This window comes from Pleurodeles waltl, chromosome 4_2 (genome assembly GCF_031143425.1).
Source record: "Pleurodeles waltl isolate 20211129_DDA chromosome 4_2, aPleWal1.hap1.20221129, whole genome shotgun sequence".
In the NCBI taxonomy this organism is placed as follows: domain Eukaryota; kingdom Metazoa; phylum Chordata; class Amphibia; order Caudata; family Salamandridae; genus Pleurodeles; species Pleurodeles waltl.
The window spans coordinates 728,192,867-728,220,213 of record NC_090443.1 but is presented as its reverse complement, the minus strand read 5'-3'; the positions used below and the strand labels follow the sequence as shown (position 1 = coordinate 728,220,213).

The following is a 27,347-nucleotide window of genomic DNA, read 5'->3' as shown; positions in this document are numbered from 1 at the left end:
TTAACTCAAATGGCCCTGCTCTTCTACTATTTCCTCTTCAATCATACCCTGAATCCAAACTTAGGAGTTGATGGAGTCTGACAGGTGGGATACTCCATCACATATGTAGCAGATAACATATATACCATATTACAGTAGACAGTGCATAGTATATATATGTTGCCTTGTAGTACAGTGAACTGGATATTTTATTTGTTTCATTTATCTCAGAGTATCACATCCGCCAAACTCTAAATCAAGCCGTTAGTCCCAAACTACTCCCTGGCCTCCACCACAGATTATTTTCAACAAATTCCTTCACTTGGCAGTGGGGAAAGTTAGTCTACAGGAAGGTAAGTTAGAGGGATTGGTCTTGGTAAAGGTTTAGCTATGGAATGGTTGGGTGTCACTGATAATGTACTACATCTTTGCTTAGTCACATTGGTTGAGGGAAGGAAAAAAGTAGGAAACATAAGTCTGTAATGAAAGCCATGCAATATTAGTCACTGATGCAGAAAAATATGTGACATGCCAAAATTGAATTTACATACGCTAGAGGTGACTGAGTGGGCACTGGAAAACACTCCTTGTCTTCAGTTTGCATGCATTTCTGACTTTGTGCTGCACTATTAATGAAGCAGAATGACATTTCTCCACCTACACTGCAGCACCAAATAAAACCACGCTCCAGTTTTAGGTGGCAACATTCCATGGGCAGGGTGGTGAAGGGCAGGATATTTTTTTTATATGTAGTATTTATAACAAAGCAAGGTTATTTACCACATGTCCCTGCCACATCCTGGACTTCTTCCCCTCCCTCTACCTGGGCCTCCTCAGTCCCTGGCTGGCTGGTGTTTGTGGCAGCACTGGTAGACTGCATGCCTAGACAAAAGCTTAATGTACTCATTTTAGATACCAGATTAACCACTCATGCAATTAGTTTGCACAAGGTACATTAGCAATAGCTCACTAAAGTTAGTTTAGCAATTGTTTATCAAAACTATTACTTTCGGAGGTTTGGTTAGCAATATTTTAAAAAATGGAGGCTTAATGCCACAAACGGATAAGAATGAAACGCAATGAAGGAGTGAAAGAGAATATAAAGGACATATGGTATTGTTTGTTGCTTCATTCCTGCCTTGCATCAGTGTCATGGAAACTACCAGCATGAAACAACATTGAAGGTCTATGACCACTCTATTTCTGTCCCTGTACTCATTGATTGTTTGCTCAAGACAGCCTTCTCAACCAACATGTTTTGTGAATGTTTGGGCCTGTGACCTTTTTTACGTTACTAAAACTCTGTTCTGTTATTAGTACTACACAAGACATGTAAAAGAGGAGCGTGGGAAAACTTATTAAAAAGGAAAGCTGCAGACAGGAGGCAGTCAGCTGCGGAAACAGGAAATATAGAAAATACAGGGAAATGGAGGAATAAGAAACATTAAGCAAGGAAGCTGAAAAAAAGCAAATACTGTAGGCCAAAATACACTACTTGTAGGAATAGTTAAAAGTAAGAAATAATAATAAGCATGACTTACTGGGGCCAGCAGAACCATCTGCTGTAGTGCTGGGGTGGTAGTGGTAGCTACTGCTGCGCTGGTGATAGTAGTGGTGGCAGTCGCTTGGCTCTTGGATGCCCTTTGCCCTGGGATCTTTATGAAATGAATGAAGGTAAAAAGAAAAGTAATTAGTGGTACTCCCTACAACAACAAACATTTGCAGGGACAGCATTGCACTTCCTCAATCTGAAAGCTTAGTCCTAGTTTCCTACCCTAAAAGGGCATTTTGAACTATTCATTAATTCCAACAAATTAATTACTTTTACTATTGATGGTCCAAGTTGGTCTCCCTTTGCACACTGCACCTCAGGGGGAGTGGGACTGTATGAGCTACATAAAGCCAAAGGGAGTGCTAATACCCCAGATACACTACTATCGTAATAGTGACATCTCTTAAATCAGTCAAGCGAGCACCTGGCTCCCAGTGGAACATATTCCTAGCAGTGTCATTCATCTGACATCAACTTCACTCCTACAGTCCTACACCTCTCTGTCAGTCTAGCACCATACACCACTACTCTGAATACCAAAGCCCAGATTTATCAAGGGTTTGTGTTGCCCTTGCATCACACAAGGTGATGGCCATGCGTGGCTTCGTACATCTGGAGTAATGTAACAAGGCAGCACAAGTTGCTGCCTTGTTTTATTCTCCGGGAAGGTGTTACATGGATAGAGAGTGGGTGTTCCCACATATCCACTCATATATTTTGGCACATTTCCACATTCCTCACTGGTTAACCTGGAGATGCTTCAAAATGCTATGCCTTCCCAGTAGAGGTGCATGCAACAAGAAATATGTTTATTTTGCATTTCTAAGTGTGTAAATTCTGGTGCAGAACCCTTAGAAAGAGGGAAAAGGCTCTAAGGATTGTTTTTGACAGAAAAGTGTATAAATTATATTATATTTCTATATATGTACTCACACCATGAATTATAAACATGTATGCTTATTTAACATAAAATATATTTAGCTTTAAAAATACACAAAAATAATATATATATATATATATATATTTATATATATATATATATATATAGTATGTATATTTATATGTATATGTATATATATATATATATATATATATATATATATATATATATATATATTTATGTATTCATGTATATAATCACATAAACTTAACTTAGCTAGGATCATGCTCCCTGAAAAAAAGTAATACTAAATACTAGAATTTTTAGAAAAGAAAAATATTACTAACCGAGCCACTCCACCTTGACACCTAGCAGGTCAAGGAGATCCTACTCACAGTCTATGATGTCTGCCCAGTGGTGTATCAGTTGCTGCTGGCTGTGCAGATCGCCTCTGTTGCAGCGCATATAGTGCACACTCACCCCCACAGCAACCAACTCTCCCCTACAGGGCGTAACCTTTGCTGATCCTGTTGCCAACATTTGTGGAAGGTGGTGATGCACCCAGAAGACGAGTGTGGCTACCTTTGACTTGCGAAAAATAGGGCAGGCTGCGCCACTGCCCATTTCCATTGCCCACAGGTGATGTGGGTCATGAATGCTACTGCAGTGGGTGCTGCTACAGTACCAGTAGCATCACTGCTGCTTCTGCCATATGTACTGGAATCAGGAGTAGGAAGGGAAGGGAATCATGACAGAGGGGAGAAGTCAGGAAAGTAGGAAATAAAGTACAAAAAGCAACTAAAAACACACAGAAACATAAATAAAAATAAACACACAGAAAAAGTCAGAAAGTAATAAAATAAGAAAAATTGGGATAAGTTGGCATGGATGGGGTTGGATGGTAAAAAAGGAAAGCAGTGGAAAAAGCTAGGCAGAAGCAGGCTGGATAGAATAAAATTAGCACATGCCCTTAGTTGAGTACAGCGTGATGCTGTTCGTGCTGATTTTTCAGCATAGAATGCGCCACTGGTGGTAAATCACACCTCAACCAGCGCGATGTGTCTTTTCCGCCCGTTGATGGAACTCCACAGAATCTCGCTGAATTTTTAGGTAAGTCTGCAAATGAGTTTTTAGGAAAGTCTGCAGAATTCCTCTGAGTGAAATTCCAGTAGTTCTACCCACCCTTATTTGGAAGCCAAAAATGGATTGAAACTATTATGTGTTCCCAAACTTCTCTCATCTAAAACAGAACCCCAAATGCATGGGTGGGCTAATAACCTATGACAAGAAAGGCTCACAGATGCAATGTTGAGAGATTAAGATTATTCTAGAGGCAGCTGTCATTATGGGCACTAGGGCTCTGTCCATTCCCTGTTCCAAAGCATGATAAGTGTATGTGAAGTTGAGCAGAGGTCAGCCTGACAGAGCTCGCCATGTGAAGGAGCTATTCTCTTTACATGCCCTAATACTCAGACACATTACAGCCTTAGCCAAGTTATGCCAGGCTGAAGATCTTTAAGCACTGAAGACATTAACATCATCAGCCAGGCAACCCCTATGATGTTTGTTCCCCTCAAGATGAGGGTTAGCATCAGTGGTAGAGTCATCCCGAGATGCTTCAAGTATAAGTCCAAAAGTGCCCAGGCTGATTGTCTATTAATGGCACCTCACATCACCCTTTCTCAACTCATCACAGAACGGGGTGGCATTAGCAATTCAAACTGACCCCCATCCCACTCTGTGACAAGTTAGGGAAGGTCTTCCTCTCATTGACTTACCTTTGACAAGATTATCCATTAAGAGGAGGTGGCAGGATCTTCTGTTTTCCCCTTAACTAACCAAAGCTTTATAAATCCTTCCTGTTCCTTCGTGCTTCTTTCTTCCTCCAACCGCTGGCCCTAACCTCGTGGCTGCAGCCCTCTAAGTGCTTATTGAATGTGTGCATGTATTAATGTATGTGTATTTGTGGATGTGTGCTGTGAACAAATGTGTCCAAGCATGCACCTGTATGCCTGGTCATGATGAGTGTGGGTATTTGTGCATGCTTGTGAATGGATGGCTGTAAGTGACTGTACCTGTGGATGGGTGGCAGTGAATATATGTGTGCAATTGTGAGTGGATGGCTGGACATTAGTGTGGGTGTGTGTGCCAGCCCCAAAGCCATTTTCCTTGGAATTGCAGTTTTTCTGGCAATGAGGGTAGCTGCAGTATTTGGGTCTTAGGTCAGCTGTCATCAAGGACAAGCTATCACACCAAGAAATTTCTGAAAACTAAACCTGGAAGAATCTAGAAAGGTCTGGCTCACAAAGATCCCATTGTGAGTTCCTACCCAGAATGTCCTCCAACATCAAATTGGCTCTGATATTCCAGGCAGTGGACTCCCTGACCCTTTTTTCTTTGGCTCATTGTTGGGTTATTAACTGATGATCTCATTAGGTTGCACCTGCACTATGGGAGTGGTCTAGGAACCTGAAAAGACTGTGCCAGCACCCCAAATTCCCCAAATGTAAAGTGTTACTTTCTACTGAGGACGGAAAAATATCCTGAAACACAAGTCTAGAGATTCACTGCACTGGCTGCATCAGCAGTTTAGTAGTCATGCACTGCATTTTCCACACTGCATTTTTGTGAATTTCATGTTACTGCAGGTTTGACAGGCAGTATGCCCCTTCTCTCCTTCAGTGGTTGACTCCTTGTTGAGTTACTGGGCTTACAGGCTCATTGATATTCACCTGTGCTCTGAGAGTGAAACTTGGGAACACTGTGAGCAGTATTGCCACCACCCCTATATTTGAAGTGTTACTCTTTATTGAAGAAGGACAAAAATCTTGAAAAGTGTATCTAGAGGTACATAGCAATGGCTGTGGCCAACAATGGTGAATACCAAAAACTTTCAGCTGAAGTGGATGTTATCATGCACTGTACCAAAATACTTCTGGGCGAAGGTGTACTGGTATGTCAGGCAGTTTGCCCTCCTGCTTTCCTGCAAATATCAAACTTGCCTTTACCATACCCCATTTCTTTCCTGACCTTATTCCTTAGTAATTGTGTGGTCTTTAAGGGTAGGCAGATTGGAACATTTACATCCTTTCTGCCTTTTCTTGGGTCCCATGCATAGCTCTCCCTGTGCTGTTGCATCACTTTTGCTCTGCATTTGTTTCCGTCACTTCTCTATTTGCCTTTGTCCTGTTTCCTTTGGTTTTTCTCATTGCTTTTCTCCTGTTTCCCTTGTTTTTTTTCTAATTGCCTTTCCCCTGTTTACCTTGTTTTTTTTTGGTTGCTTTTCTCCTGTTTCCCTCGATTTTCTCATTGCTTTTCTCCAGTTTCCCTTTTTTTCTTGTTCCTTTTCTCCTGCTTTCCTTGTTTTTTTTCTCATTGCTTTTCTCCTTCCTCCTGCCCAACCCAGCCCACCACCTCCAAGCACTCCTCCCAGGATCTCCCTAATGGAGGACACAAGTCCCAGGCACAGCTCTCTTGTGCTGCTGCATTGCTTTTGCTCTGCATTTGTTTCTCTCATTTCTCTCATTCCTTTTCTTCTGTTTCCCTCATTTTTTTTCATGACTTTCCTCATGTTTCCCTTATGTTTCTTATTGTTTTTCTCCTGTTTCCTTTGTTTTTCTCTCATTGCTTTTCTCCTGTTTCCCTCATTTTTTCTCATTGCTTTTCTTCTGTTTCTCTTTTTTTTCTCATTGTTTTTCTCCTTTTTCCCTCCTTTTTTCTCATGCTTTTCTCCTGTTTTCCTCGTTGTTCCTCCACCCCTCCTCCTAGCACTGCCTCCCAATGCCCCTCCCTCCTCCAAGGTCCTACTTAAAGGAGGCCAAAGTGCAGCAGCACAGTGGGCGCGGGCACCAGGTGCGCTGCTGAAGCATTGAAGGCACACCATGACCAAGCCCATCTGTGCCTGGAGTGCGTTCAGTACAAGGACCCCCTGTCTCTGATTCCCCCGCAGATATGATGCCACCACTCTCCGCACCCTGAACATCGGATAACCCAGCCAACACTGCTGCCCTGCCACACTGCACTCAATGGTAGGGCCCTGCGCCAGGTGCACCTTCTTCTGCACCTGCACCTGTGCCAGCACTCCAAGTAGCACCATAGTGAGCTCTCTATATACCACACCAGAAGTTACACATTGACTTCACTGTCTACTCCTCAACAAGCCCAGTATGGGCAAGCATTACACAGAACTATGGGACATCATTGCCACCCTCGCACCCGAAGACTTCTTCCTCACCAAGACCTGGCTCAACTTGTCATTCGCCCCAGGCATTGCCACACCGATTCCCAGCTGATATAAAATCACTCAGCAGGATCCCACCAACAAGAGAGGAGAAGGAACATCCAACATTCACAAAGAAATCATACAGCACACCACCACGGACAGCACCATCAACCCCATGAAACATCTCAACTTCAAACTCCATTGATGACAAGACAACCATCAGAGGCACACTTGCATACTGACCCCTGGGCCCACGTGTCAGCTTCTGCAACTCCATTGCAGACTTCATTACACCCCTAGCCTTAGACTCCAAGGACTACATCTTCCTCTGCAGCCTAAATTTCGACATCCATGACCCCAATGACAATAACACCACACACCTCCTTAACAGTATGAGCCGTCTAGGATTTGACCTAGATCACATATGACCCTACACACACTGCAGGACACATGATGAACCGCATCTTCATCTCCAGAAGCCAGGTCAAATATGCCACGTCACAGAACTCACATGGACTGATCATTCCATCATCTACTTCAGCATCTGGAGCCCCCCCACTGTCGTCCCCAAGATGACCAGCACCCCCACCACAGGTAGAACACAATCTCAGAGACCAGCTGGATGGATGCCCTCAACGCCTCAAAACCCGCTACCACCACCAACCACGAATAATGAATTTATACCTTCAAGGCCTGGATCACAAACTACGCCAACAGCATTGTTACCATCAAGAGGATTAACCAGAGAAAATCCTGCAAAAAGGCCAGCTCTTACACCCAAAAACTCAAAACAGCGAAATGAGACAGCAAGTAGCTGGAGAGGAAATGGTGCACCAGCAGGAACACTTCTGACAGGGCAGCTTTCAAGAGCTCCCAAAACCTCTTCCACTGCTAGCTTAGGGCAACAAAGAAGACAGCAGTAGCTGCAAGAATCAAAGCAAGTACCAACAACCCAAAGGAACTTTTTGATATCGCTAAAGAATTCTTCAACCTACCTGGCAGCAAAAACAACATCACACCCTCACAAGAGCTGTGCAACAGCCTCGCTGACTTCTTCCATGACAAGATCCCAACCATATATAGAAACTTCAAACCCCAACCTACACCTATGGATTTCTTCGACAGATAGCCCACCACTGCAATTGACATGAACCACAGACTGACCACCGGAAACCTCCTTTCCATCCAGAACACCACCTTTACCATAAAATTAATGCTCTCAGGAGCTCCCACAGATCCTTGCCCGAACCAAATCTTCAACCATTGGAACCAAAGGATTGGCCAGGAACTCACCACCCTGCTCAACACCTTGATCACCACCACAAGTTTTCCAGACTTCTGGAAACACACAGAAGTTGAACCTCTACTCAAAAAACCCTAATCCAACCTCAACAAATTAAAAAACTACTGGCCAGATTCTCTGCTCCCAGTCCCAGAGAAGGTACTGGAAAAGATCATCAACAAGCAACTCATGACATACCTGGAGCAGAACCAGCTACTCCACACCTCCCAATCAGGCTTCCGCAGCAATCACAGCACCGAGACAGCCCTAACAGCAGCTACCGATGACTTCTGACCCCTCCTTGAATGAGGAAAAATAGCAGCCCTGACCCACCTTGACCTCTCAGCAGCCTTCGACACCGTATCCCACCACAGGCTGATCGAAAGGCTCCACCACATCGGCCTCCAAGGAGACACGCTCAGATGGGTTATCTCCTTCCTCACGGGAAGAATCTAGAAGACCCACCGGCCATCTTTAACCTCTGAACCCAAGAATATCCCCTGTGGTGTACCCCAGGCCTCATCCTTCAGCCCCATGCTCTTCAAGGCATATATGACTTCGCTGGCCAACATCGTCAGATCCCACTTTTTAAAAATAATCTCCTACGCATATGACACTCAACTCATCCTCTCAGTCATTGACAACCCACCACCACTAAAACCAACTTCCACAGATGCATGACAAGTGTTGCCAATTGGATGAAGAATAACGTCCTGCAGCTTAACACAGACAAGACGGAAGTACTGATCTTCGGTAACAACAGAAACACATGGAATGACTCCTGTTTGCATCAGACCTAGGATGCTCACCCACTCTCTCCACCCATGCCAGAAACCTTGGAATCATCACTGACCTCAAGCTCACCATGAAAACACAGGTCAACACTGTCTCCTCTGCTTGCTTCCTCACCTTGTACATGCAACATGAGATCTTCAAGTGGCTACCTCTGCACACAAGATGCACCGTGACACATGTCCTTCACACGCCCTTCTCACCAGCTGACTGGACTATGGCAATTCTCTCTATGTAGGAATCACTGCACACCTCCTAAACAGACTTCAGATCATTCAGAACACCACAGCCAGACTCATCCTTTACCTTCCCGACAAACCCACATCACACCCCATCTCAGGAAACTCCACTGGCTCCCTGTACAGAACAGATGCCAATTCAAGCTACTGATCCACAAACACACAAGACTGTTTGAACCAACCACTTCCTGAACTTCCACAAACGACCAATGAGACTACTCTCTGCCTCCCTATCACTTGCCCATACTCCCACACCAATTGTAGTAGAAGTGAAGGATGCTCCTTCCACATCACAGCAAAGACCTTGAACAACCTCCCCACGCAGCTCTCCGCGCATCACTTCACTTCTGGAAGCGCCTTGATACCCTTTTGGGTGATTAGCTGCTATTTATAAACCCTGATCGATCGATTGAGGGGGTGTCAGAAAGCCCACTATGCCTTTAGGCAAAAAAGTTAGAAACAGAATAGGGTGCATGTCTTACCCCCTCCTGACACTGGCCTGAAACCACCACACCTGGGAACAAAACAATCTTTTTGCCTCCTGACGGGAATGATTGGAAGGTTCAGGCCAGGTGGTAGAAGACCCACTAGACATATGCAAACTGTCTTGAAAAAATGAATGTTTTGGTGCCTCTTTTCCTCTCAATATTTTGTTCTACCACCAAATAGTCACTCTGCCATCACTAGTGGACAGGACTTTACTCCCCTCCCTGCTGGCCCACATGCAAAGCTATACTTAAAGGAATCCAGAGTTCTTCTCAGATTTCTTGGGGATGGTTACAGTATTCTGCCTGAAGACACCTAGGAGCAGTAAGATTGTTTAGGCTGCAGGCATGGGGAGTACTGCACGATGTCAGGATGGGCCAGTCCATAGCCACAATTTTTTCCAAATAAACACCACTCCTATTGTATGGTATGCTTTTGCCCCCACCCTCTGGAGACGGCTAATAGGAAGTAAAAATCCTCCATCTGCCCCAGAGTTTCATAGGGATTGTAAAACTTTTAGTATAGGGGTACAATCTTGTGCCAGGACAAGTCAGCCACCCCGTCTATATTTTTATAATCAACCCCTGTTTTCTAATGTACTTTCTACTTCCCACGCAATGGAGGGCAGCTAAATTGTACTTTTAGTAGTAACGTATTAAGTACAAAAAAAATATTTGCTGCCTGAAAGTCCTGGGAAATAATAGAAAATGCTATTCAAATAGATAATGCAATATACTCTTTCTTAAGACTTATAATAAAAAAATAAACAGCCTGATTGCTCTTTATGGCTGTACTGCTCTTATCCTAGATTCCTTCACTGACTTCTGGAAATTAGAAGGGAAATAAGAAAAGTTTGCTTTTACGTTTGTTGGCTACTGATGAAGGCTTAACAATGTAATTCAATCTGTTACGTTTTCATTATGGGACTGCATTTTTTAGATTAAACTGCTCTTTCCTTTGACTAGAGAACAGCCACTCTCAATAGCTGGTCTGTGCCTCTTGGCAATTTTTGAAAGTGTCCTTGCTAGGCTATTATGAAGAAAAGACAAGCTTTAAACTTGTTTGCTAATTATGAAATCCAAACTGTTCCTTTTTGTCCTGCTGCCTTTGTTTTGGTAAACAACATATTACGCTTATCGCTGAATATTGTTCTTTTCCAAGTCCATAGAGCTAGGTTGGGAGAATGATTTACATTTATTAATACGCATCTGGGATTTAAGATTTTTAAACAGTGTGCCTTACATATTTGCGATCCCTCACTCCAGATGGCCAGCACGGGTCTCATTCTCTGGTATTCCTATTGTAGGAATCTGGCCTGGTGTGCGGTGAGTACCTAAGGTATTGTCACCTCACAGCAGATCCAGGTACTTCCTATTAGTGAGGTGTAGACAGTGTCTAGGAAGCCAGGCTCTCTATAGGTAGCTGTGAATTAGCAGCCAAGCCTTATCTAGGAGACATGCAAAGCTCATGCAATACCACTGTAGTCACACAGCACTCACACACATGAAAGAATCAAACCTTGTTACAAAAATAAAGGTACTTTAGTTAACTGACACAAAGACAGTCAGCAATGCAGCACTGGAGCATGTGAAGAGTTCCTGTGTTATGCAGTCGGTGTCGCTTGCCGGATGAATGAACAAGTCAGTCTGTGATGTTGAAAAACCACCAACTAGCCTTGGTAAAGGCAAGTGCCGTGGTTGGTGGAAAAGTAGAGTTGCTGGGGACCGGCAAGGTCCAGAGGGACTGAACCCGCTGGGGGAGTCCCAGGCAACCCTCAGCAGTGCAGAGAGTCCAAAGAAGAAGAGGCAGCCCCCACAGAAGACCCACAGGCAAGGAGCCTAGGAGTCGCAGAGAGGCCCACGTAGTACACCTGAAGAGAGGTCCCACATCACAGGAAAAGCATGCAGAGGACTGTGCATCACAGGGAAGAGTCCTAGGGCTACACAGAGCGTGAAGATCCCTTGGAGGAGATGCCTACAAACCTTGGTAACCGCAAGAGATGTGGTGCATGGGGGTACTGTCCTGTGTGGGAAAGCAAGGGCCTACCTTCACCCAATTTGGACAGCTGACAGAGAAGACCAAGGGGACCACTCCAGGCTGTGGTCCGTGATGCAGGATCCATGCAGCTGAGGATGAGAAGAGATTCACAAGGCAGGTCATCATTGTAGTTGGAGCCTGCGGCTGCAGGGAAATGACTCCTTCACTTCAAGGAGATTCCTTCTTGCTTCTTGTGCAGACTGAAGACTTGCTGCCCTCAGCGGATGCACAGCTGGGGAAATGTTGCAGTTGATGGAAGGCACAAGAGAAACAATGTTGTAGGCTAACACTAAAGTTGTCACTGGAGCTGCAGATTGTAGGTTCCTGTGAAGTCCAGAGGCAGTTCTAGTGGCCAGAAGTCAAAGTAAACATTGCAGAGGAGTCCTGTTGGAATCTTGCACGTCGAATCTGCCTGGAAGCAGGATTTGTCACATAGCCAAGTGACCAACTATCAGGAGGGGGCTGTGAAGTCACCTACCTGACCTGGCCATTCAGATGCTCCCAGATGCCTCTGCCCACCCTGGATTCAGGATAGCAGAATCAAGGGGCCATCTGGAGGAGCTCTGGGCACCACACCCGGGGTTGTGATGGACAGGGAAGTTGTAACTCCCCTTTCCAAAATCCATTTTCATGCCAGAACAGGGACTGGAGGTTCCTGAACCGGTGCAGACTGGTTTAAGCAAGGGGTGCACCAAATGTTCCCCCTCAAAGCATACCAGTGGTTTGGGGAGGCTACCGCTCTCAAGCCACATAAGACCTATTTCCAAAGGGAGAGGCTGTTACCCCCCCTCCCAAAGGAAATCCTTAGTTCGGAATTCCTGAGCTTCAGCTGGTCAAGCAGCAGGAGGACAGAAACCTGTCTGTAGAGTGGCAGCGCTGTAGACTGCCTGGAAAACTCAAGAAAGCTGGTAGGAGCAATGCTGGGTGTCCTCTAAGGAGCCCCCAGAGTGCATGGAATTAAACAACCAATGGGGTATGATTCCAACATGTTTGATACTAAACATGCCCTGGTTCAGAGTTACCATTATGTAGATGGACATAGGTAGTGACCTATGTCCAGTACACTCATAAAATGGCATCCCCACACTCACAAAGTCCAGAAAAATGGAGCTGGAGCTCATGGGGCCACCTCTGCTCATGCAGGAGTGCCCTCACACACAGGTAGCTGCACCCTGCCCTCTGGGCTAGGAGGGCCTACCGTAAGGTGACTTACAGTAATGTGGTGCAGTGACCTAAAGTGAAAGGGTGTATGCACCTTTTCACGTGGGCTGCAATGGCAGGCCTGCAGACACATTTCACATGGGCTCCCATGGGTGGCATAATACATGCTGCAGCCCATGGTAAACCCATGGTGCCCCAATACCCTGGGTACCTGGGTACTGTATACTAGGGACTTATAAGGGGGCACCAGTATGCCAAATGTGGAGTGTTTGTGCTCCAAGCAATCAAGTTTAAAGGGAAAGAGCACAGTCACTGGGCTCCTGGTCAGCAGGATCCCAGTGCACACAGTCAAAACATATTGACAACAGGGCAAAAAGTGGGGTTAACCATGCCAAAAAGAGGGTACTTTCATACACCACCCCCCAAACGAAGACAATAAGGCTAACCTTGTCCAGATGAGTCTTCATTGTCTAAGTGGAAATATCCGAAGAGTCCATTTGCATTGGAGTGGTTACTCCCAGGTCTAGGTTCCACTGTATAGTCCATTCCCTGTAGGGATATGGACCACCTCAACAATTTGGGATTTTCACCTTTCATTTGTTTTAGCCAAAGAAGGGGCTTGTGGTGTGTTTGAACAATGAAGTGATTGCCAAATAAGTATGGCATCAGCTTCTTCAAAGCCCAAACCACTACAAAGGCCTTCCTTTCTTTGGCTGACCAACGCTTTTCCCTGGGGGTCACCCTTCTCCTTATAAAAGCTACAGGTTGGTCCTGGCCCTTTGTATTAAGTTGGGACAATACTGTCCAACCCCTACCTCAGTAACATCTGTCTTTACTATCAATTGCTTGGAGTAGTCAGGGCTTCTTAGAATGAGTGCAGAGCACATGGCCTGTTTTAGATCCTCAAAAGCTTTTTGTCAGCTAGCTGTCCATAAAACTTTCTTGGGCATCATTTTTGAGGTGAGGTAATTAAAAGGGGCTATATTAGAGCCATAATCCTTAATGAACCTCCTGTAGTCCCCAGTGAGGCCTAGAAAGGCTCTAACCTAGGTCTGAGTAGTAGGGGAGTCCAATCCAGGATGGTTTGGATCTTCCCCTGCAGTGGCTGAATCTGTCCGCCACTTACCAGATGGTCCAGATATGGCACTTTCTCTTGCCCTATCCGGCATTCAGAGGCCTAAATAGTGAGGCCTTCTTTCTGCAGGGCCTCCAAAACATCCCACAGGTAGAGCAGGTAATCCTCCCAGGTGGAGCTAAAGCCAGCTCTATCATCAAGATAAGCTGCACAATAGTTTTCCAATCCATGGAGAACTGTATTCACCAGCCTCTGAAATGTGGCAGGTGCATTTTTCATCCCAAAGGGCATCACTGTAAAGTGATAGTGCCCACCAATTGTTGAAAATGCTGTTTTTGGTTTCGCATCCTTTGATAATTGAATCCGCAAATTGTCTGCAGTTAAATCGAAGGTGCTTGGATACTTGGCAGATACCAGAGTATCTATCAGCTCATTTGCCCTAGGAATAGGATGAGCATCTGTTTTTGTGACAGTGTTGAGACTTCTGTAGTCAACACAAAACCTCATTTCTCTCTTGCCATTCTGGGAGTAAGGTTTTGGGACATGTACCACAGGACTAGCCCAAGGGCTGTCTGAGGGCTCTATGACTCCCAGGTCTAGCATCTTCTGAACTTCAGATATGATGCAGTCTCTGACCTGGTTAGGTTGCATGTGAATTTTACTTTTGTTAAGCAGTACTACCCCATGAACTGAGCCATCAGCTGCAGTCTGGGAGAAGATGTCAGGGGCAGGGTCACTCTCTTTTTCCTGTCCCTCATCAGTTGCCATGAGCAGGGTCAGGTCAGCCCTGTCATAGTAGGGCTTAAGGCAGTTCACATGAAGCTCCCTGAGGGGGCTTCTGGGAGTGCTAAGGCCTACCAGGTAGGTAACCTCACCCTTTTTGTCTACATATGGTGAAGGAACGACTCCACTTGTCTTGGAGTGCCCTGGCAGCCATAGGCTCCAGGGCCCACACTGTCTGTCCTGGCTGGTATACAGTCAGCATAGCCTTCTAGTCATGCCATTGTTTCTGCAACTCTTGGCTAACCTGAAGGTTTTTAGTGGCCCTCTTCATTTACTCAGTCATCCTTGATCTGAGGCCAAGTAGATGGTCCACTACATCTTGTTGGGGAGGCTTGAGAGGTTGCTCCCAGCCTTGTTTAACAAGAGCAAGGGACCTGTAACAGGGTGCCAAACAAAAGTTTAAATGGGCTGTAGACCACACTCTTCGGAGAAACCTCCCTATAGGAGAAGAGCAGGCATGGTAATAAGACATCCCATCTCCTTCTGAGCTTTTCACAGAGTCCCATGATGTTACCTTCGGGAATGTTCTTGAACCTCTCTACCAAACCATTGGTTTGGGGGTGGTAAGGGGTGGTGAACTTATAAGTAATACCACGCTCTTTCCACATTGCTGTCAGGTATGCAGACATGAAGTTTATACCTCTTTAGGAAAACCCACTCTTGAAAATATTCCAAGAAGGGCTTTGGCCACTCCAGGAGCTGTAGTGCTCCTAAGAGGAATAGCTGCTGGGTACCTGGTGGCATGGTCCACCACCACCAGTATAAATCTGTTCCCAGAGGCTGTGGGAGAGTGTAGGGGGCCAACTGTATCCACACCAACTCTCTCAAAGGGTACCCCAACCACTGGATGCGGAATTAAGGGGGCCTTTGGGGTATCACCTGTCTTACCACTGACTTGACACGTGACGCAGGAGCGACAAAACTCTTTTGTGTCTTCTGACATGTGGAGCCAGCGAAAGTGAGGGACAAGCTTGTCCCATGTTTTGCTTTGTCCCAAGGTGACCTGCCAGGGAAATCTCATGTGCCAAGGTTAACAGGAATTCTCTATACTTCAGAGGGACCACCAATCTTCTGGTAGCACCAGGCTTGGGGTCCCTTAGCTCTGAGTAGAGGAGATTGTCTTCCCCAGTGACATCCCCTGCCTCTTGAGTGACAGCCTGCTGCCTCAAGCTCTCCAGTGTGGGACACATCCTTTGTTCCCTACTGAACTCCAACCTGGTAGGCCCCCCTGCATCCAGAAACTCAGCTGTGTCAGCTTGCAGCTCCTCTGGTGTAGGTTCTACCATGAGAGTGGATTCTTCCCCCTCTGGGGTTGAATCATCACTGGAGGTTTGAGTAGGAAGCACTTTCTTACCCTTTATACTCTTGGGTTTGGGAAGATCTTGGGCCATTGTTCGAGGCTCCAAGTTTACATGATCTTTCTGTTGGCCTGTGCTCTTGTAAGGGCAAAAATGGACCCTGAGATACCCAGCATTGCTGCATGGGCTTCCAACTCCACTTCAACCCAAGCTGAACCCTCCAAGTCATTCCCTAGTAGACATTCTCCAAGTAGGTCTGTGGACACCAAACCTTTTTAGGGCCAGTAACCCTCCAAACCCCCCAGCTGAAATCAATAACTACCATGGGTTGGCACACAGTGTTATTGTGAGCATCAGTCACTTGGTACTGGTAGGTGTTGCTCAGGAGACACCAGTTTTTCAGTCACCATGGTGACACTAACACCTGTGTCCCTGTAGGCCTCATCACCATTTGTAAGAGGATTCTGTCTGTATTTAGCCATGCTAATGGGACAGGCAGCAAGGGGGGCAAGGTCAATGTCCCCATCGGAGATTAACACTGCCTGAGTGGTCTCTCTAACCAACCCAGACCCTACTACAGTCCCTAAAGTGACCTCAGCTGCACCCTTGAACTAATGTTAGTAGTCCCACCGCTACTGCTATTTCTAGAGGGCACTAGGAGTGGGAGTGGGATTAGTAGTGGTGGTTGGCTTGGTGCCTATCTTAGGGCAGGAGCTATCTCATGGCCTATGGTCTTTGTTTTTACAGATATAGCACCAATGCTTTTTGAAGCTGGAGGAAGAGGATTTGCCCCATCCCCCAGAAGAATTTGTTGGGCCTGATGAAGACTCTTTAGATTTTTTCTTTGTCCCCACCCTTCTCTTGATTCTTACCAGTCTCTTTCTTTTTGTGGTCACCCCCGTGTGAGTTTTTCTACTCACCCTGGTGCGGACCCATTTGTCTGCCTTCTTTCCCAATTCTTGGGGAGAGGTCAGATCAGGGTCCACCAGGTACTGGTGTAACAAGTCAGACACACAGTTATTCAAAATAGGCTCTCTCAAGATTAGGTTGTACAAGCCATGATAATCACTGACTTTGCTCCCATACAACCAGCCTTCCAGAGCCTTTACAGACCAGTCCACAAAATCTACCCAGTCTTGGGAGAACTCCTTCCTGGTATCTCTGAACATGACCCTGTATTGTTCAGTTGTGAGACCAAACCCATCTAAAAGTGCTGTTTTGAGAACTGAGTAATGGTCTGCATCCTCTTCCCTGATAGTATGGAGTCTGTCTCTCCCCTTGTCAGAGAAGGAAAGCCACACAATAGCTGCCCACTGCTTTTGGGGGACTCTCTGTACCTTACAGGCCCTCTCCAAAGCAGTGAACCATTTGTAGATGTCATCTCTCACTTTGTGAAGAGGGACTACCTTACTCAGGTTCCTAGAGTAAAAATAGTCCTCCCTGACCCTAGACTCCCTGAAACTAAAACTGCTGCCACCACAGGGTGCTAATCCAATACCCTGTCTCTCTCTCCACTGCCAAGGCCTCCCTATCTAGGGCTAGCTGTTGCTGTTGCAGCATCAGCCTGGCCTCCTCCAGTCTCAGTTGCCTGAGTTCCCTATCTAGGGAGTCCTCACCTGAAGTTGAGTACTCTGTACCCTCAGATACTGAGGAGACAACAGTGGGCAGAAGAGGATCTATCCCTTTTCTAGCATACACTCTCAATCAACTTCCTGGGTACAAAGTTGGGCCTACTTATGTGACCCCCCTTCCCTCTACCAGTAGTGCTTCCAGCAGGGCTGGGGAAGTTCCTAGGACCTGTTCGATTGTCCCTGGGAACTGTTTGCCCCTCCCCAGTGTCTAGATGTACTCTTTCTAACACTGGGGGATCAGATCCTGTATCTTCTGCCTCCTCCTGGCTGCCAGCATTGCCCTGGTCAGCCTGGAGAAGTAGGCCCAGAAGCAAACTTTTATTAGGGTTCCTCCCTGTCTTCAGTTTCCTATCAGTACACAACTCCCTCAACTCATAGAAAGTGAGACCCACATATGGTGAGTCCAGGGCCTGAGATGTGTTCTCTGCTGAAGACATGGCGTTTAGCTGGAGTGTTGTAACTACTCTAACTACTAGGCTCCATAAAGAAGTTTGGAGCAAGGACTATGTCAGGCCGCTAGCTTGCCTAAATGTAGGAGACCAGCTCCTTGATACTAAGGGCCATATTTATACTCCGTTTGCGCCGAAATTGCGTCGTTTTTTTTGACGCAATTTCGACGCAAAACTAACGCCAACTAACGCCATATTTATACTATGGCGTTAGAGGCGAATAGCGCCAAAGTTCCCGGAATGTGCGTCATTTTTTAGCGTGAACCCCTTCCTTGCGTTAATGATATGCAAGGGAGGCGTTCCCGTCTAAAAAATGACTCCCAGGCCTTTACGTGGTATTTATACTCCCGGGCAAAAGAGACGCCCGGGAGTTGGCGTGGCTAAAAACGGCGCATTTGCGCCACTTTTTAACGCCTGCTCAGGGCAGGCGTTAAGGGGCCTGTGGGCTCAAAATGAGCCCACAGGTGCCCTCCCATGCCCCCAGGGACCCCCCCTGCCACCCTTGCCCACCCCAGGAGGACCCCCAAGGATGGAGGGACCCACCCCAGGGACATTCAGGTAAGTTCAGGTAAGTATAATTTTTTATTTTTTATATTTTTTTTGGGTGGCATAGGGGGGCCTTATTTGTGCCCCCCTACATGCCACTATGCCCAATGACCATGCCCAGGGGACAGAAGTCCCCTGGCCATGGCCATTGGGCAAGGGGGCATGACTCCTATCTTTACAATGATAGGAGTCATGTTGATGGGGGATGGGCGTCGAAAATAAATGGCGCAAGTCGGGTTAAGACGATTTTTTCGACGTAACCTGACTTGCCCCATTTTAAGACGCCCATGCGCCATTTTCCCCCTACGCCGGCGCTGTCTGGTCTACGTGGTTTTTTCCCACGCAAACGAGGCAGCGCCGGTCTGATTGCGCCGTCTAACGCCATTCCATAAATACGGCGCCCGCATGGCGCTTCAGAATGGCGTTAGACGGCGCAAAACTTTTTGACGCTAAACTGCGTTAGCGCAGTTTAGCGTCAAAAAGTATAAATATGGGCCTAAGTACAGTGTGTACCCCTAATTACTAAGTGGTCTTTCCTGTGGAAAGTACCAAGTGACAGAGTGGTAATGCAATTGCAAGTGCTTATCCCACCGTTGCACCACCAATGGAGGAAGCTGGCCTGGTGTGTGGTGAGTACCTAAGGTATAATCACCTTATCCCAGGTATCCCCTATTAGTGAGGTGTAGTCAGTTTCTAGGAACCCAGGGTCTCTAGAGGTAGCTGTGGATGAGCAGCCAAGGCTTATCTAGGAGCCATGCAAACCTCATGCCACAAATACTAAAATAAAAGATAGGCAAAACTCCAATAGGAGCTAGGTAAACACACAATTATATCTATAATAGCAATCGGAAATTGGCATAGAATAGACAACAGTGAAAAGCAATAGCCAAAACTGAAGGCCTAGGGGGAGACCAAACCATATACTAAACATGTGGAATGCGAAGCACGGGTGAGTGGGTCCCCACAAAGGAAGTGGAATCAGTAGAGGGGAGCTGGAGGCACTAGGAAACCCCAAAGATAAGTACTAGAGTGCCCCCCAGCGACCAGGAGAAAAGAGGTAAGTTACTAGTTCTCTCCAACCCCAGACTTCAGAAAAGGATATTGCAAGATCCAGACAAGCCTGCAAGAAACCAAAGGTGGATCCTGGAAGAGGAAGACCTGGAAAAGAAGGGGACCAAGTCCAGTTCACATTGGAGTGTCCGGTGGTGGCAGGAGCCACTGCCCACCTGTCTGAGGATGCAGGAGTTGGTCAACTGTGAGAAAAGATGGTTGGCAATGCAGTACTGGATCAGGTGAAGAGTTCCTGGGTGATGCAATCGATGTCCCACATCCGTTGAAGGATTGCAGTCAGTCTGTGGTGTGGTAAAACCACCAACAAGCCTTGGCAAAGGCAAATGTTGCGGTTGATGGAAGAGTGGAGCTGCCGGGGACCAGCAAGGTCCAGAGGGACTCAACCCATGTGGGGAGTCCCAGGCGACCCCTTAGCAGTGCAGAGAGTCCACAGAAGAAGAGGTAGCCCCCACAGAAGACCCACAGGCAAGGAGCCCAGGAGTTTCAGAGAGGCCTGCACAGCACACCTAAAGAGAGGTCCCACATCACAGGAGAAGCACGTAGAGGGATGTGCACTGCAGGGAAGAGTGCTGGGGGCTGAGGCTACACAGAGCCTGAAGATCTCTCAGAGGAGATTCCAACAAGCCTTGGTAGCTGCAAGAGACATGCTGCACAGTGGTACTGTTCTGCATGGGAAGGCAAAGGCCTACCTTCATCCAAGTTGGACAGCAAGCAGAGAGGACCAAGAGGACTATTCCAGGCTACCACCCATGATGTAGGATCCATGCAGCTCAGGATGAGAGGAGATCCATGCAGCCAGTCATCATTGCAGCTGATGTCTGCGGATGCAAGGAAGTGACTCCTTCACTCCAAGGGAGAATCCTTCTTGCTGCTTGTGAAGACTGAAGACTTGTGGCCTCAGAGGATGCAGAGCTGGGGAAATGTTGCAGTTGCTGGAAGGAGCCAGAGAAACAATGTTGCAGGGTGAAGTCGTCGCTGGAGTTGCAGATTGTAGGTTCCTGTGAAGTCCAGATGCAGTTGTAGTGGCCAGAAGTCAAAGTAAACATTGCAGAAGAGTCCTGTTGGAATCTTGTATGTTGAATCTGAGTACCCACCCAAGAGGGAGACCCTAAATAGCCCTGGAAGGGGGACTGGTCACCTAGCCAGGTGGACACCTATCAGGAGAATGCTGTGAAGTCACCTACCTGACCTGGCTACTCAGATGCTCCCAGAGGCCTCTGCCCACCTTGGATTCAAGATGGCAGAATCAAGAGAACATCTGGAGGAGCTCTGGGCACCACCCCTGGGTGGTAATGTACAGGGAGTGGTTACTCCCCTTTCCATTGTCCAGTTTAGCACCAGACTAGGGACTGGAGTTCCTTGAACCAGTGCAGACTGGTTTATGCAAGGAGGGCACCAAATGTGCCCTTCAAAGCATACCAGTGGCTTGGGAAGGCTACCCCTCCCAAGCAATATAACACCTATTTCCAAAGAGAGAGGGTGTTACCCCACTTTTGCAAAGAAAATCCATTCTTATGTCTTCCTGGGCTTAAGCTGGTCAAGCAGCATAGGACGGAAACCTGTCGGAGGGGTGGCAGCAGCATGGGCAGCCCGGAAACCCCCAGAAAGCTAGTAGGAGCAATGCTGGGTGTCCTCTAAGGAGCTCCCAGAGTGCATGGAATCAAACAACCAATACTGGCAACAGTATTGAGGTATGAGTCTGACATGTTAAATAGCCAACATGTCCAGGTTCGGAGTTACCATTATGTAGCTGGACATAGGTAGTTACCTTTTTCCAGTGCACACATAAAATAGCATCCCCACACTCACGAAGTCCAGGAAAGTGGAGCTGGAGTTAGTGGGGGCACCTCTGACAGGTACCCTCACACATAGGTACCTGCACCCTGCCCTCTGGGCTAGGAGGGCCTACCGTAGAGGTGACTTACAGTGGCCTGGTGCAGTGACCCGAAGTGAAAGGGTGCATGCACTTTTTCACGCGGGCTGCAATGGCAGGCCTGCAGACACATTTTACATGGGCTCCGATGGGTGGCATAATACATGCTGCAGCCCATGGGAAACCCCTGGTGCCCCTATACCCTGGGTACCTGGGTTCCATATACTAGGGACTTATAAGGGGTCACCATTATGTCAAATGTGGGATGTTTGTCGTCCATACAACCAAGTTTAGAGGCAGAGAGCACAGTCACTGGGGTCCTGGTTAGGAGGATGCCAGTGCACACAGTCAAAACATACTGACAACAGGCAAAATGTGGGGGTAACCATGCCAAAAAGGGTACTTTCCTACACTTATAGATTTGCAAAGGTTAAGTTTGTATATAAAACAAACAAACTGTGCTTTTAAAACCCTCAGCATGCTGTGTCATTTGATACCGTTGTCCATATTTTTCCAGTCCTACAATTAATTCTCTTTCCAATAAAAAAAAAAAAAAAAGTGGAGTGTGTTAATTGCTTTTTTTTTTTTGACTTCATTGTAAATTGTAATCGTTTTTTAAAGTTAATTGTTAACATTGTGCTTTAATGCACACTAGTGTTTCTTTTAAACTATCTGATAACTTATTTATTAAACAAGTGACTGTAGATTTAGAGAATTCATTTTGCGTCTTTGGCTTAGAGGGACTTCACATGCAAAATCAGACATTGTGTGCTTTATTAGATACATCAGTTTCCAGTATACTTAATTATTGTTCTGTGCGTTTTTACTTCAAAAGTTGTGTTTTGCTGCAAGTAACACCGTGCTTATATCACAACAGGCTTCAGAAGTCTGCACTTTCGATAAAAGACTCCAAACTTAGAGGTAGGAAAATTTCCCTTTTCCCCAAATATTTTTCCGTTATGTTATGTTATGTCATGTTTAAGGGTTGGCAATGCCATTCTTGAAAATAAAAAATTATACTTTTTGCCATAGAATTCACATTATTTGGTATCTATCACAGAACTCATATTATTTGGTGTTGGGTACCATCATGCTGGTGTTGACTTATCCGACAGAAAAATAATTGAAGGAACTTTTACTGCTGGAGATCTTCCTGTCCTTTGTAAGTAAAGTGGCACCAAAATATGAGTTTTGTTTCTTTAGTAAATTATTGTGTTCTAAGTGAAGCAGTTAAACCAACTTACATTTTCATTTTTTTAAATTTCTTTCAGTTACAACTAGTACGTTAGCTATGGGGGTAAACCTACCAGCACATTTGGTAGTCATCAAGTCTACAATGCACTATGTTGGAGGAATGTTCCAAGAATATAGTGAAACCGATATTCTGCAAATGACTGGTAGAGCAGGGAGACCGCAAGTAAGCATCTATCAATTTGTTCAGCTATCAAAGAAAAATATTAGAGCTACAAGAAGTTTACAAAACGTTTCAATGGCCATGTTTTGCCAGAAAGGTACATGTTAAGCATAATTATTTATGTCTATCTATCACAGAACTTGCATGAGGACTATCTGTTGTGCTTTGTCTTCAGACATGATTTCAGATCATCTGACCAGTGCTGCAGCATGCTTTATGTGACTAGTGCCGCAGCATGCTTCAATAGGAGCGCAAGGTCAAATTATTCATATCAATGGCCCAGTATGACCGCTGGGCTTGGCGTAGATTGTACTACCGCTCTTCGTTTTTCGCCACATTTTCTACAGAGAACAAAATACAAGAGGGAAAAGATGCACACAGAGTCACCTCAAAGTCGATCAAACTCAAGGGGTAAGTTGTGGCAACATATCTGCCCTCCAGCAGAGTATTCCTTTTTGGAGCTGGAATTGGTGGAATTAACCACTCCTTCGAACATGCTCTGGCACAGCATGTGCCAATCTCAACTTCAGCCCATCTCCTAGTTCCAATGCTGCCAATTCCACCTATGAAGCCGGCCTATCCTGAATTCTCAGCACTGGTAGAAAACCCTTTCTATTCCAGAAAACATCGGCCTCCCCTGGAGCCCTTTTTGGCCCTGCTGGCATTGTGTATGGCTCTGCTTAGATTCTTGCTGGCGAGTCCTTCTCCGGCACCAAAGGCTCCCCTCGTTTCGCTAGGAACTAATCCTGTGCCAGTCAGGTTCGTACTTACACCAAGATCAGAGCCTGTTGTACCTGTAGCTGCACCAGTACTGACACGCATTCTGATGCAGCCATCACCTCCACCTCAGCCATCACCTAAGCTGATTCCAGATGTGCCAGTGGCACCAGTGAAGGACCAATGCTCCAGATGAGAGACTGAGAGGATTGTAGAGGAGGAAAATGATTGATAAAGGATGAATAACCTCTTTGGATCTGATTCTGACCCTGTGCAGATGACAGAGTGATGGCATCAGGACACAGATAATATCAGTGACATTGCACATCTGCTACCACCTCACTCTTCAGTGATGACAATTTGTACTGCACACTTCTCCAAACACTGAGATAGACTTTCCTCCAGTCTCAGACCCAGCGGAAGTGGCATTGTTCCACTCAATTTTAAGAAAGCAGCAGAACTGCTCCTATCTTTCAATGACACCCTCATGGAATCTGTCAAGGATGCATAGGAGAAACCCACATCTGTGACTGTGATGAATAGATCTGTAACAAGATGATACAGAAAGGCACCATGGAATCCACTGTTCTTGACTATTCATCCATCTCCGAAGAACCTTGTAGTACACGTAGTGAGCAGAACCCTCAATCCTTTGCAACCCACCCACCTGACAGAAAATCCAAGAAATTTCAGGTTCTTGGGAAGGGGACTTTTTGGCAGGTAGTTTGATGCTTCATTTTCTCTGTGTCGCATGCCTCCCACAGCGATACATAAATGCCTTGTGGGTCATGCCAGAGATGGTGGTGCCCAAACTTCCTGGAAGATGTCAGAGACCATTTCTGCAAGGTTGTCTTTGATGGCCAGGATCATAAATACACATCTTGAGGGCTGGTCTATGGGCTCCTCAGTCTCCCTGTGTGGACAGGTCTGGCTGAGATCCACAGACATTTCAGGTAACATCTAAGTAATGATTATGAGCATGCTATTCAACGGGAATTCAGGATCCAAAAACTGATAACATCCCAAGGATGTGATTAGTACTTCACAAATCAGTAGGTGTCTTCCTCAGTACAGTAGACAGAGAACAATCCCATAGACACTACAGAGTGTGTTGCACCTGTGCATTGAACACAGGAAGGTTACAAGGAACCAACCCTCAGTGTCTTCCAGGTGGTAACATGATCTAAGGATGCCCTGACAGCGAACTTGGAACACCCTTGCCTCCACGATGTATGACAAAAGTGACCACGCTTACATTTATTCGCAGCAGCATTACATGTGATCTAGAGATGGAAAAGGTATTACACTGGGAGTCAGTGATGACAAAGAACTTACATAGAGAGACAGTGATGTATCAGGGGTTAGTATACATTTGGTCACCAGTTGGCAGAGGTATGCACCCTGTCCATGTAGGGATCACAATCCTAGTCAGGGTAAGTCAGTTACCCAACATAAATTAACTTGTGCACACCCTCCCATAGCTTGGTGCAGAGTAGACAAGCTTAACTTAAGATGCAATGTGTAAACTGTTTGTGCAACACTTAAAACAGTAAAACAGTGAAAACACAACACAAAAAGCATCCACAGCAGGCTACGCAAATATAGCTTTGCTTAATGAACAAAACAAGACTAAAATGACAAAACTCCAATATGGAGAAGTCCCGATATGATATTTTAAATAATATCTACAAATATAGTGCTTAAAAGTATAAAGCTCCAACCAGGTCTCTCGGTCGCGCGAGACTGGGTGAAATCTCAAAGGTCAGGCCGAAGATGATGAAGCACAGGTGGGATACAGGGACAAACCTTGACCTGCTGAAAAAGTACCTTGTGTACAGAGTTGTATAAATGTCGAAGACCCGATGCGAGGAGCAGAGAAGGGGCTACATTTGTGTTGATCCCTACGGAAACAGACAATGGGACGGTCCATTCAGTTGGAGATGCATCATCATTGAGCTGCGCTGCCGTCGATGTGATGTGCTCAAACAGCAGTGCATTGGCGAGCTTTTTTGCCATGAAGGCGATGTGTCGTCGTTGTACCACGCAGCCAGCAATGCAATGTCTTTGCCCTCAGCAGTGACAGTGATGCATCAGCGTTGAGGGGAAATTCATCAGTTCCAACTGGCGCAACAATGGTGATGTGTGGATTTTAAAGTTGCAGCACTTTATACTGCTTCAAAGGGCCCAGGACTGGATTGGCACCACTTGGCAGTACAAGAATTGCAGCAAGAAAAGTCCATTTGCTGTTGCAGGGTGGAGTGAAGTCTTTGATGTCCCCGAGACTTCAGAACAGGAGGCAAGCCAGCAAACCCTTGGAATCACTTTAGTTTTGGAGATGTAGAAATGCAAGTCCAGGATTCTCACTTCCGGGCAAGGAGGGCAGGGGGTAGGCACAGCAGAGCAGGAATCTAGCAAAGTCCATCAGAGTCCAGCAGAGTGACAGTCCCTTCAGAAGCACAGTTTCTTCCTGGCAGAATGTCCTCAGGTCCAGAAGTGTACTGATTAGGTGGGGTCAGAAATCCAGTTCTTTTACCCAGCTGTGCCTTTGAAGTGGGGGTGACACCACCCCCCTTCTGTGGTACCTTTCTGTCTGCAAACAAGAGACATGGCACAAGAACATCCCACTTACCCCTCATGGGTTTAGGGTAGACCCATAATTATGCATTTGAGGGTTCGGTTGAATCTTTCAACCAACCCATTGGTTTGGGGGTGGTAGGGAGTAGAGAACTTGTAGGTTACCCCACACGCCTTCCACATGGCCTTCATGTAATTAGACACAAAGATGGGACTCCGGTCAGATACCACCTCCTTGGGGAAACCCAGACAAATAAAGATACCCAATAGTGCTGTGGACACTGTAGGAGTAGTCACTGTCCTCAGAGGGATAGCTTCCTGGTACCAGGTGGTATGCTCCACCAAGACAAGAGCAAATCTATTGCCCATGGCTGTCTTTGGGTCCAGATGCCCAATGATATTGATGTCCATCATTTCAAAAGGGGTGTCAATGACAGGGAACAGTTGTAGGGGGGTCTTGCACCTTACCCCGTCTTGTCACTGGCCTGGCAGGTAGGACAGGACCTACAGAACACATTTGAGGCCTTCCGCATTTGAGGTCCATAGAAGTGGGTGACAAGCCTGTCAAAGATCTTGTCTTACACTAAATGACCTGCCATCATAAGCCAGACCCAGTAAGAAGGCCGTGTAGCACTGGGCGACCACCAACACACATGTTGCACTAGGCTCAGGAGCCTTAGGCTCACAATACAGGAGACCATTTTCCCAGTAAATCAGGTGTTTGGTGTCAGCTGCCTAGTCTCAGCCTGCTGCCAAAGACCCACAAGAGTAAGACATTCCCTCTGTGCCTTGGAGAACTGCTCTTTGGTGGGACCCTCTTCCTGCTGCCAGTTGGACAGCTCTGGCAGGTTCCCCAGTTCTGCCACATCCTCTGCTGTAGGTATCGGGGTGTCTCCCTCAGGATCAGCCTCCTACTGGGCCATCGGAGTCTCAGGAGCAGATTTCTTACATCCCTTGCCCTTCCTCTTTTTGGTAGGGCCCTGGGCTATACTTCCAAGCCCCTCTGATCACCTTCTCAGGCTGCCATGGACTGTGTGGTCAGGCACACCCACTCACCAACCCCAATATCTCCAAGTGTGACCTGAGCTCCACCTCCTCCCAAGCTACATGCTCCAGGTTGTTACCATTAGGCAATCCACAGGAATGAATGGACTCCCATCTACCCTCAAGGAACCTGAGACCCCTCCCCCTATTCAAAGGGAACCAGAGCCACTGTGTAGTGGCTCTCACAGTTGTCAGCAGCAACAAATTGGTGAACACATTACTGACTACCTGCTCTGAAGACA

At 46.4% G+C, this 27,347-nt stretch overlaps 1 protein-coding gene across 1 annotated transcript in view; it reads left to right on the top strand.

The window, feature by feature from the left end:
* Positions 1-27,347, top strand: part of HFM1 (helicase for meiosis 1) — a 2,166,952-nt gene that overhangs the window by 748,291 nt on the left and 1,391,314 nt on the right. Inside the window, exons 8-10 of the mRNA XM_069233212.1 lie at positions 22,234-22,277; positions 22,417-22,518; positions 22,628-22,773. Of these exons, the coding sequence (XP_069089313.1) occupies positions 22,234-22,277; positions 22,417-22,518; positions 22,628-22,773 (292 nt within the window). The remainder of the gene's footprint in view (positions 1-22,233; positions 22,278-22,416; positions 22,519-22,627; positions 22,774-27,347) is intronic.